The sequence below is a fragment of the Carlito syrichta genome, unplaced genomic scaffold (genome assembly GCF_000164805.1).
Source record: "Carlito syrichta isolate Samal-C Ts95f unplaced genomic scaffold, Tarsius_syrichta-2.0.1 Scaffold79789, whole genome shotgun sequence".
Lineage (NCBI taxonomy): Eukaryota > Metazoa > Chordata > Mammalia > Primates > Tarsiidae > Carlito > Carlito syrichta.
Genome location: NW_007023885.1, coordinates 49,819 through 61,679, shown reverse-complemented (window position 1 = coordinate 61,679; position 11,861 = coordinate 49,819). Strand labels below are relative to the sequence as shown.

General features: G+C 46.5%; 1 protein-coding gene across 1 annotated transcript in view; it reads right to left on the bottom strand.

Moving 5' to 3' along the window:
* FCGBP (Fc fragment of IgG binding protein) overlaps positions 1-7,230 on the bottom strand; it is a 41,956-nt gene extending 34,726 nt beyond the window's left edge. Inside the window, exons 1-3 of the mRNA XM_021710667.1 lie at positions 7,176-7,230; positions 2,073-3,320; positions 4-61 (exon numbers count right to left, since the gene is read on the bottom strand). Of these exons, the coding sequence (XP_021566342.1) occupies positions 4-61; positions 2,073-3,320; positions 7,176-7,230 (1,361 nt within the window). The remainder of the gene's footprint in view (positions 1-3; positions 62-2,072; positions 3,321-7,175) is intronic.
* Positions 7,231-11,861: the final 4,631 nt, after the last annotated feature.

Here is an 11,861-nt window from a genome sequence, read left to right as displayed (position 1 = left end):
CAGCGCTGCCCGGCCGCACACTGGACGCCCTCGCAGGCGGTCGCAGCCGAGGACAGCCGCGCTGGGGAGGGAAGGGGCGGTGAGAGAGAGAGAGAGAGAGAGTCAGAAGTGTCCGCCTGGGCAGGCATCCTGGCGCTCCCCCTCGCCCTGGGGAGCCCCGGCAGTTCCATCACCACCGCCCATTGTCGAGGTGGGAAAACGGGGATCGGGAACTCCACAGGGAAGGAGCGGCTCAGACGGCTTTGAAAACCTCAGGTTTTCTGATTCCCCAGTTGAACACAGCTCAGCCCAGAAGAAAGAAAGATAGTGAAGAGGGACGGGCATGAACAGTCACCGAAATGGTGTGTGCGTGTGTGTGTGCTGGAGTCTCACTCTGTCACCCAAGCTGGACTGCAGTGGCATGATCATGGCTCACTGCAGCCTGGGCCTCCTGGACTCAGGAATCCTCCCACTTCAGCCTCTGGAGTAGCTGGGATTACAGGCATATGTCACCACCCCTGGCTAATTTTTTTTATTTTTTATAGAGTCGCGGTCTTGCTATGTTGCCCAGGCAGGTCTTGAACTCCTGGACTCAGGCAGTTCTCTCACCTTGGCCTCCCAAAGTGCCGAGATTACAGGCACGAGCCACTGTGTCCGGCTTGAAATGTTAATTTGTGTTTTTCTCTCCCTCTTTCTTCGCATGCCCACCTTCCCACCGGGGTCAACAGGCTAAGGGTTTTTTCTTTAAGGACAGAAAATGGAAGACAGTTTGTTCAGCAGAATGGAAAGGACTGTGTAGTCAGGCTGCTTAGGTAGGAATCCTGGCTCCACCAGTTAGCTCTGAGACACTGGGCAAGTTATTTTTAACTCTCTGTGCCTCAGTTTCCTCATTTGTAACTTGGGTATGGTGATAGAGGTGGAGGGGAATGTTGTCAGGTTTAAATAAGCTAAAGCATAAGTAAGGGAAGGTACTGAACCCAGGTATTAAATTGAGTGTTGCCCCCTCCTCCAGTCTGTTATTCAATCCCAAAGTGACACTTTGAAGTTGCCCTGGAGGGTAGGGAGGAGGGACAATTTTGCCAGGATTGGGATCTCTAGAGTCTAGGGTCCTGGCTTGGGAATGACCACATAAGAAGAAACAGCCCTCCCAGTCTTCAAAAGTTCATGTCCTCTGACCCCTCATAATAATAGCTCACCCTTATGTAGCCCTAATCACTTGCCAGATACCACTATAAATGCTTTATAAACGGTAACTCTTTCTACCCTCACCACAATCCTATGAGGCACTTACAATCCCCATTTCACAAATGTGGAGACAGAATCCCAGAGAGGTCAAGTTTTGAACCCTGGACACTCTGGCTCTAGCATGTATCTTCGGATACCACACTGCAGGGCCTGGTGGCAGCTCCTTGATGGGTTGAGTTTGAGGAAGTCCTATACATGAACTATGTCAGTGACTACGAAGCACCTGGATAAATCCTGACACGTTGGGAGATACCCCACTCCCCTGCAATATGGTAGTCATCATTATTATTATATTTTTAGACCTCCCGAGTTTGGGCATCAACATTCCCATGTGCAGTGTGGGAAGTGGCAATTAGCAACTAGTATAGCTGTATCAGTTACTAAAGTACCAGAATGTTCCAAACTGGTTTGTAAGAAGCTACTGACCTGACATGCATCACCCTGCAAAGATTCCTCCCTCCCTCCCTCTCCTCCTCCTCCTCTTCTTCTTCTTCTTCTTCTTTTTCTTCTCTCTCTCTCTCTCGACATCCCTGCTCTCCCCTAAGACCCTTCCTTGAACAAAGCAACAGACAAGGGCTGATGCCGGCATGGTGGGAGCTTCCAGGACGCTGCTGCAGTGCTCTGGGTGGCATCTCTTCCGACAAGTTGTGCCCTGGGTCCTACTAGTTACTAAATATTTAGAATATTGTTCCTGGGGGGAGGGAAGGGCTGGGAAGACTTAAGGGAGGATGTCAGGGAGGAGGAGGAGGAGGATGAGCAGCTCAGTTCAGCCAGGAAGCCACAGAATTGCAGAGTGGGAAAGGGGTCCCCAGGTGGACAGGGCCAGGGGAATGATTCCTGTCACTCACGTCGACTGCAATCAGCTGCTGTCCCGTAGCCCACAGCCTGGGCCAGCCCAAGGGTGAGCAGCCCGAAGTTGGTGGTGGCCTCAGCCGTGTGGATCGTGTCAGCAGTGCCGAGTTCCACTTCAGCATACGAGAACTCACTGCCTGGCACAGCCGCCCAGGTGAGCTTGGTCCCTAGTGCCTGCCCGTCCATGGTCAGCCTGTCAGCAGCCTTTGTCTGTGCCACCACCAGGGCCACGCCCTCAGAGCCCGGCACACTCTTGACCACATAAGCGGGACAGTAGGTCTCCACATCTGGGATTAGGACCAGGTAGGGGTCATAGGTCACTTTATTCCTTGTGGCACCTGTGCCAAATAGCAGGACCTGGATGCCCACATTTGCAGACAGGTAGAGTGGTCGAGATGGTCGGACCTCAAACTCTGCCACGTCACCCATCTGGAGCCCACGGGAGCCGGTGGTACCCCCGTGGTTGTAGGTGAGCTTCGTGGCCTGGCTGGCCATAACGTAGACCAGATCATAGCGGTTCTGGGAGGAGAGAGAGGGCACCACATAATGGGTGCCCCAGGCAGATGTGGGCAGCAGCTGCTCCACCACGTGGTTGCAGTTTGTGTGTTTCTGGGCACAGCTGTGGCCAGAGAGGACAGCCACAGGGCTACTGGCTGTGACTTTTGACCCTGAAAGATCTACTGTGCTCTGTAGCTGGGCCACGCCGTAGGGCTGCAGATTCACACTTAGGACATTGCCTGCTGGGTAGAACTTGCCCTGGAATGTCACTGACCCCTTCAGCGTGACACTGACTGAGGCACCCGCTGCGCCGGCCACCACAGCAAACTCTTTGACATTCTTGGCTGAGGTGCCAGGGGGTGTGAGCACAAAGTACTCAGTGCCCAGGGCATGGACAGGCCGCAGCAGTGTCAGCTCCGCTGTGTTGGGCTTAGCGTTTATCGCCTGCACAGAGATGGCATGGTCAGAGTGGACCACCACCGCATGCTGGAAGGTACTGCTGTCGGCCATCTCAGCCTTGGCATCGATGTTGACCATGACTGACTCCCCGGGCCTCACTGTGACCTTTTGCGAGGTGTCATCTGCCTGGCTGAGAATGGAGACAGAGGCGGGACTCTTTGACAGACTGGAGATGAAGAGCCGGAGGTAAGCCTTGCTGTAGCCAGACTGGTAGTTCTGCAGGAAGGCTGTGAGGAATTCCTCTCCTCCAGTGTTCCTGGGGTCCACTGAGGCCTCCTGGGTCAACCCTGGGGTGCGAAAGTGCAGTTGTGGGTCCCCTTATCCAATCCACATCCCCACCAGGGAAACAATTTCTTGCCCTATTCCCAGAATCATGTTGAAATATTATTAGCTTGAACTTTTTTTCCTCTTCTCTTTCCTTTCTTCTGATTCATGCAGCATTCACCTATAAGCTTTTCTGGCTTTGGTTTCCCAAAATCCTTAACACTTTGACAGGGCCCTCAAACTCAAATGCTGACAGGGCCAGGCAAGTTATACAAATGTGGAAAAAGTCTGGGGGAATTGTGGAAACTGGAGCACTCTCACACCATCTAAAGTGGCATGTTGCTTATGTAAATCATTAAGTATGATACATCATATCAGCAGAATAAAGGAAGGGCAAGACACCATATGATCATTTCAACTGATGCTAAAAAACATTTGATAAAATTCAAGATCCCTTCATGGTAAAAAACCAAAAACAAACAAAAAATCTCTCAAAGAACTGGATGTAGAAGGAACATACTTCAACACAACAATAAGATCCACAGCTAGTATTATATTGCATGAGGAAAAATTGAAAGCCTTTCCTCTAAGATCTGAAACAAGACAAGGATGCCCACTTTCACCACTGTTGGTCAATATGGTACTGGAAGTCCTAATCAGAGCAATTAGACAAGAGAAAGAAATAAAGAGTATCCAAATTGGAAAGGAAGAAGTCAAATTATCCTTGTTTACAGACAATATGATCTTATATTTAGAAAGGTTTAAAGTCTCCATAAAAAAAACTATTAGAACTCATAAACAAAATCAATAAAGTTGTGGGATACAAAATCAACACACAAAAATTGGTAGCAGTTATATATGCCAAGAGCGAACAATCTGAAAAAGAAGCCAAGAAAGCGATTCTTTTTACAATAGCTACAAATACAATAAAATACCTAGGAATAAACTTAACCAAAGAAGTAAAAGATCTCTACAATGAAAAATGCAAAACATTGAGGAAAGAAATTGAAGAAGATACATAAAAAGGAAAGCTATTCCATGTTCATGGATTGGAAGAATCAATATTGTTAAAATGTCCATACTACACAAAGCAATCTACAGATTCAATGCAATCCCTATCAAAATACCAGCAACATTCTTCACAGAAAAAAAAGAAATCCTAAAATTTATATGGAACCACAAAAGACCCAGAATAGCCAAAGCTATCCTGAGCAAAAGGAACAAAATTAGAGGAATCACATTACTTGAATTAAGATTATACTACATGATTATAAATAACCAAACAATATAGCACTGGCATAAAACCAGACATATAGACTGATGTAACAGTATAGAGAACCCAGAAATTAATCTACATATTTACAGTGAACTCATTTTCAACAAAGTTACTAAGAACGTACATTGGGGAAAGCACAACCTCAATCCTACTTATTGTCCCAGATCAGAGGGGATCTGCTGTGTCCAGGGTAGTATGGCTGCAGACAAGGACAGTCCCCTCAATTGATGGTGCTGGGAAAATGGGTTGTTCATATGCAGAATGAGACTGGACCCCTATCTTTCACTATATACAAAAATCAAATCAAAATGAATTAAATACTTCAATCTAAGACCCTAAACTATGAAACTACTAGAAGAAAACATTGGGGAACCACTCTAGGGCACTGGTCTGGGTAAAGATTTCCCGAGTAATAAAAAGCACAAAATCACAGGCAACCAAAGCAAAAACAGACAAATGGGATTGTATCGAGTTAAAAAATTTTTGCCTGGTAAAGAAAACCATCAACAAAGTGAAGAGAAAACTCACAGAATGGGAAAGAAAAAAAACCTCCTGCAAACTACCTGTTTGACAAGAGATTAGTAGCCAGAATATACAAGGAGCTCAAACAACTCAGTAGGAAAAAATGTAAATAATCAGATTTGAAAATGAGCAAAAGATCTACAGTAGACATTTCTCAAAATAAGACATACAAATGGCCAACAGGTGTGTGGAAAAAATGCTCTAACATTGCTAATTATCAGAAAAATGCAAATCAAAACTACACTGAGATATCATTGCATCCCAGTTAAAATAAATTTTATCCAAAAGACAGGCAATAAGGAATGCTGGTAAGAATGTGGAGAAAGGGAACCCTCATACACTGTTGATAGGTATGTAAATTAGTACAGTCACCATGGAGACAGTAGTTTTTTCCTCAAAAAACTAAAGATAGAGCTACCATATGATCTAGCAATCTCAGTGCTGGGTATATAGCCAAAAGAAAGGAAATCAGTAATTCAAAGAGATAGACGCACTCTCATGTTTATTACAGCACTATACACAATAGTCAAGATATGGAATCAACCTAAGTGTCCATCAGCAGATTAATGGGTAAATAAAATGTGGTACACATACACAAAGGGATATTGTTTAACCATTAAAAAGAATGATATTCTGTCATTTGCAACAACATGGGTGGAAATGGAGGACATTATGTTAAGTGAAAGAAGCCAGGCACAGAAAGACACATTTCATGTGTTCTTACTCATATGTGGGACTTAACAATTAAAAAAAAAATTAACTCATGGAGAAAGAGAATAGAATGATGCTTACCAGAAGCTGGAAAAGGAAGTGGGGAGGAAAAGACAAGGTGGGAATAGTTAATGGGTACAAAAATACAGTTAGAAGGAAAGAATAAACTCTAGCATCTGGTGGCACATTAGGGTGACTGTAGTCAACAACAATTTATTGTATATTATAAAATTACTAGTAGAGTGGAATTGGAATTCCTAACACAAAGGAATGTAAGTGCTTGAGGTGATGGATACCTCAATTACCCTGATTTGGTCATTACACACTGTATGCCTGTATCAAAAGATCACACAGACCTCATAAATATATACAACTATTATGTTTTGATAATAATTAAATTTTTTAAAATTAAAAATATACATTAGTAAAAAATAATAAAATTGCTACTAGCTTTCACTTGTTATTATGAAGGGCTGAGGGCTTTTTTAAAAAAATGCCAGATCTTCCAATTTTTCAAGAGAAATTGACTGAGTTTTTGTGTGAAATCTCCAACCCCAAATTATTTTAAGCTTTGTTGGGCCCAAACTGGCTGGACACAGCTGCCAGTGTGTGATTTCTGTCTTACTAAGACTTGGGGATTTGTGTAGTGGGGGTATGGGAAGAAGGGGATTATGGGAGTATGGACAAAATATCCGCTAGAAATAGAGGAGAGCAGGGGCTTCTCAACACCTCCAACTAGGAAGAGATTCTCTAGGGCTGAAGGTGCGGGGAGAGCTCGCGAGAGAGGTCTAAGGAATCTTAAAGAGAGTGTGGGGGTTAGGGAATGTCTACCTTCCAAGTAAGGGGAGCCTTGAAGGATATCCCAGTGTTCTGGGTGTCAGGGCATCAGGGACAACAGTAACGTTTCAAAATAACCCAGATGAATGTTGATTGGTGACTAGATGGTCCTGATATCCTATCTTTCCTCCAGTTCTTTGGCATTACCTAAGACTCTAGTCTTGGACATATCCCCAGGAGAATTAAAGACAAAGCCCTCCAAGAACAACTTTAGTGACGTTTTCCATCATCTCAGCAGAATGAGGCTCAGGGTCAAAACCTTAGTCGAGTTGCAGAAAACCAAGGGAGTGACAGTTCTTCCACACTTGAGCTTGGGAACTAAGGTTTTCATCTGCTTCCCTACAGAAAATAGCGAGAACAGGTAAATTCCACGTTTCTCTGCAGAAGCTAAGGGCAAGGGTCTCTCGTCTCAGCTAGGCTAGATTGACATTGGGAGGCGGGTGTGTGCAGAGGGCATAACTGGAAGATGATGACCCAGATAGAGTTCCCCAGATTGAAACAAGGACACAGAGGGGGTCTCGGTCTGACTTACCGCACAGGAGGATTGCTCCAGCCCACAGCGTCCACCAGCTCCACAGGGAACCCATACCTGCAGTAAGGAAAGAAGGGGTCATAGGAGGCTGCTGGTCTGCCACCCCTGCTGGAGACATTCCCAGAGAGGACAGAAGAGCCCATTCTCAGGACAAAGGCCACCTGGGCACTAGGAAGGCTGAGGTGGCAAGGGAAGTCAGGCAGATGGGACAAGGTGGACACGATCCAAGGGCTGGTGCATGTGCATAGGGGAGGTTGGTTGTCCAGGGGGTCTGGGAGTGGAGTGGAGAGGGCAGGAGCCAGGGACAGGGTAGGGGGTTGGCTGTCTAGTGGGTCTGAGGGTAGCATGAGCAGGCCTGGAGTCAAGGGCAAGCGTAGGGGACCTGCTCTCTCACTTCTGAAGGGGACTCCAGCCCTTCTCACCTGCAGGTCCCTGGAGCTGCCAGGGTCAGTCCACGGGTTGGGCTATATAGTGGAGTTTCTTGGCCCCTCAGGCCACACCTTGGGCCACCTGCCAGGCAGGTGGTGCCAACTTCCCGGAGGAGGCTGCTGATCTCAGGGCCAGGTGGAATGGAGAGCCATGGAGGCCTGGGGAGGGTGGAGGGTGAGTCTGGGCGCCTGGGTCCTGACAGGATGTGAGGACAGTTGGTAGCTACACCCTGGGAGCCTACTGGAAAATTTGGTCCTGGAAGGGTGGTGTCAGTGAGGGAGACAGCTGGGGAGCAGGGTGCTGAGAGCTTGGGTCTCTGGGCGGGGGTGGGTGAGGGATGGGTAAGGGCGGGAGGTGGCATTTGGTCATATTTGCTGGCTCACTGGTCAGAGTCCTTTCTTTGGCTCCTGCCAGAAACAACAGTGAAGGAGCCATATCCGGATCCCAGTTCCTCCCCAGTTCCCACAGGCCGACCCCTGGTCCCCAGCCACCCATATCCTATTCCCAGGCACTACGGGGCGGCAGGTGTCTGGGGATGGACAGGAGTATGGGGCCTGTGGAGTGGGACTCAAGATCTCCACCCCCAATCCAACGGGACTCTTTGGGTTTCTCATCTGTGCAATGGGAACATCCAAACTAGCCTCCCTGGGCTGATTTATCTTCCAGAGGGTGCTCTGTAAATTCTCAAGGATTGTAGGTGGAAGGCAGGTTCTTGCAGCAGGGTCCCAGGCTGGGGGCAGGTGGGCCCTGGGGTCTGAGGTCTGTTTCCTGATTTCAGGCAGGCACCTGGATTCCCCTTCTTGGAGAATTATTTGATTTTGGATTGGTTCCCTCAGAAGGGACTGGCTGAACAGGTTTTAGGTGACTTTGCCTCCTGCTTACCCCTGAATTTGCCGGAGATGGGAGTCTAGATTGCTCACAGGAAGCAGAAGAAAGAGTTGAAAGGTGGTAGGGACTTTCTAAGATGCAGCCAGCTCTTCCTCCCTAAGGGCTGGCCTGACCCATGTCCAGCTTGCCTCCTCCCTACCTCGGGGACTCATTGTTTGCTGGGAAATCCTCCCTGGGAACAGCAGCTGCAAAGCCTGAGTGTCCTCTCGGACAACACCCCAGCAGCTGCTGCCCCAGGACTCCTCCTCTCTTATCACAGAAGCCTGGGCCTCTGGGCCACTGGGGGTGGGTGGAGGCTCCTTTCTCTCTGGGGCTCTGACCCCTCCCCACACCTATCCAAGGTTCTCAGAAGGAAAGATAAAGGCGCAGAGTTGACTGGGACATAAAGTCAACCAGGAAAATGAAGTAAATAAATAAGAGACTGGATAAAAGTCAGTAACAAGACACAAGCAGGGATGGAGTGAGGGGACCACAGGTAGTAGCACCTTTGTGGGGGGAGGATCCCTGAGGGATATGGGGGTTGGTGGAGGGTGCTATTGGATCCTTGAGAGAAATAAGGACTGGGAGGAGGGGATGCCAGGACTCTCAGGAGGAAACGGCAATTGCAAACCAAAATGTGAAAATCCCTTGTGTGCAATATCCCTTCTGTAGTCTGAGACACTCAGAAATGAGGGGTGAGGTGATTGTAGCCCTCAATGCCCTCAAAGCCTTGAGGTTTTTCCTCGTTGATCCCAGAGAGAAGCCCCCACTTCAAAATCCATTGTCACTTTCAGCAGCCAGAGACCCCAGAAATGGGGTGGTAGTGGGAAATCTCACAAATTAATACTCTGCATTTGACAACCCCCTGAGATCTTCGTTCTTATTTCTTTTAGGGCGCAAGCTGTGTGTGTGTGTGTGTGTGTGTGTGTGTGTGTGTGTGTGTGTGTGTGTGTGTGTGTGTGATGATACATCACTGTGCCCTATCCCATAGCACATACACTCTCAGAAACCCCACTGGAGACCCCGGAAATAACCTCTGGGGACACTCCTTTATGGTCAGAGTGCCTACATCTACTGGCAGCCTCTCTCTGGGCCCAAACAAGGATGTTTGTGCGTGAGTCTTCCTGCCTTACCCTGCCTTGTCTACATTTACCTTCTTGCAGGATTTGCACTAGTCAAACCATTTCAGGGCCCTGGGACTCTGTGGCTTGTCTGGGCTTTATAGACCAGGGCACAGTGGGAGGGAATTTACTCCCAGCTAAACACAGGTTTGCTGAAAATTTCTAACTCCATTCCTTCACTCTCTGGATCCCACAGTCTGATTTCCATACACACCGAAACTGTTTTGCTGAACTTTCCAATGACTCATTCTTGCCACTTGGCTCTAGCTCCTTCTGTGGAACTTTTGACAGTAACACTTCCTCTTTGAAACTGTCTAAATGTTTTGGCTTTTATGATATCATTTTCTTCTGGATCTTGTGTTACTTTGATCTGTTTCCTTGAACAGTTAACCCCTTTAACATGGGTGGTTTTCAGCTTCTCCTTCTCGCATGATCTTTTATTTCCAGGAGATCTTATCCATATCCACCTATTCAGTCCAACAGAACTTTCTGTGATGATGAACAATTTCTATATTGTATGCTGTCCAGTGTGGTGGGCAATAGCTACATGTGGCTACCGAGCACTTGAAATGTGACTAAGGTGATGGAGTAACTGTTTTATTATTATTATTATTTCTCTTCAAGAGACACTGTCTCACTCTGTCACTCAAGCTGGAGTGCAGTGATGTGATCATGGCTCACTGCAGCCTCGAACTCCTGGGCTCAAGTGATCCTCAGTCTCAGTCTCCCAAGTAGCTAGAACTGTAAGACAAAGCCACTGTGTCCGGCTCTGAATGTTTAATTTAATTACATTTAAATTTAAATTTCTATCTGCATTAATGTCCATATTAGACAGCACAAACTCTAGACCTGTTGCTAGCAGAGGCCCTATTTCATCTACGTATCCACTCACTCCCCTAACTACTTTTTAAATTCTCTTTTATACCCACTTTCCATTTCTGTTGTCTTCCTATTGGGATTCATTCTGATGTGATTCATGGACATTTTTTTTTTTGAGTTGGAGTCTCTCCATTGCCCAGCTGAGGTGCAGTGGCACACTCATGGCCACCCCAGTGTCAACCCGCTGGGCTCCTGTGATCCTTCCACCTCAGCCTTCCAAGTAGCCAGAGCTACAAGCACGTACTACCATGCCCGGCTAACTCTTTGATTTATTGTAGAGATGAGGTCTCGCCAAGTTGCCCAGGCTGTTCTCAAATCTGTAGGCTCAGGCAATCCCCTCACCTCGGCCTCCCCAAGTGCTGGGATTACAGGCTTGAGTCACCGTGCCCAGCTGGAAATATTTTTAAAATATTGATGTAAAGCACATATCAATAAGTACACAAATCATAAATAAATCGAGTGCATGAATTATAATGTGTACAACTCATTAAATTATCTCAAAATGAACACACCCTTATAACCCTCACCCAGGTCAAGTCTTCTTCTTCTTAATTTTTAATTTTAAAGATGTAGGGTACAATTTAGGGTTAGGTATACAAATGTTCATTATGCAGTTACCCTTGTTGATGAGGTGTACCTCCCCCAGCAGATTCTCACTACTTCCAATCCCCCCCACTACTGCCAAACTTTTTCTTATTACGATAATTGATCAAGGTCCACTTATAAGTGAGAACATGTAATACACAGTTTTTTGTTTCTATGATAGATCAATCAGTATTATAGACTCTAAGTTCATCCAAGTTGCTGTGAAGTTCATAATTTTTCCCTTCTTTATGGCTGTGTAATATTCCATTGTGTATATGTATCACTTTTTTTATCCAGTTCTTTTTTGATGGGCAGCATTGTGGATTCCATGTTTTTGCTATTGTGAACAATGCTGCAATAAACATACACGTGCAGGTATCTTTTTCATAGAGTGATTTGAGTTCCTACGGGTATATTCTCAGTAGGGGGATTGCGGGGTCATATGAAAGGTCAATTTTTAGATCTTTTAGGAATTGCCAAACTGCTTTCCACAGAGGTCGTGTTAGTTTATACTCCTACCAACAGTATAGAAGTGTTGCCTTTTGCTGCATCCTCTACAGCATTGGTTGTTTTTTGAGTTATTGATGATGGTCATCTTGACTGGAGTGAGGTGGTATCTCAATGTGGTTTTAATTTGCATTTCTTTGTGGAGGCTGAGCATTTTTTTCATGTATCTGTTGGCTGCTTGTATGTCTTCTTTCGGGACATGTCTATTCATATATTTTGCCCACTTTTTTTTTTGAGTTGGAGTCTTACTCTGTCGCCCAGACTGGAGTGCAGTGGCCGCTTCCGGCCACTGCAGCCT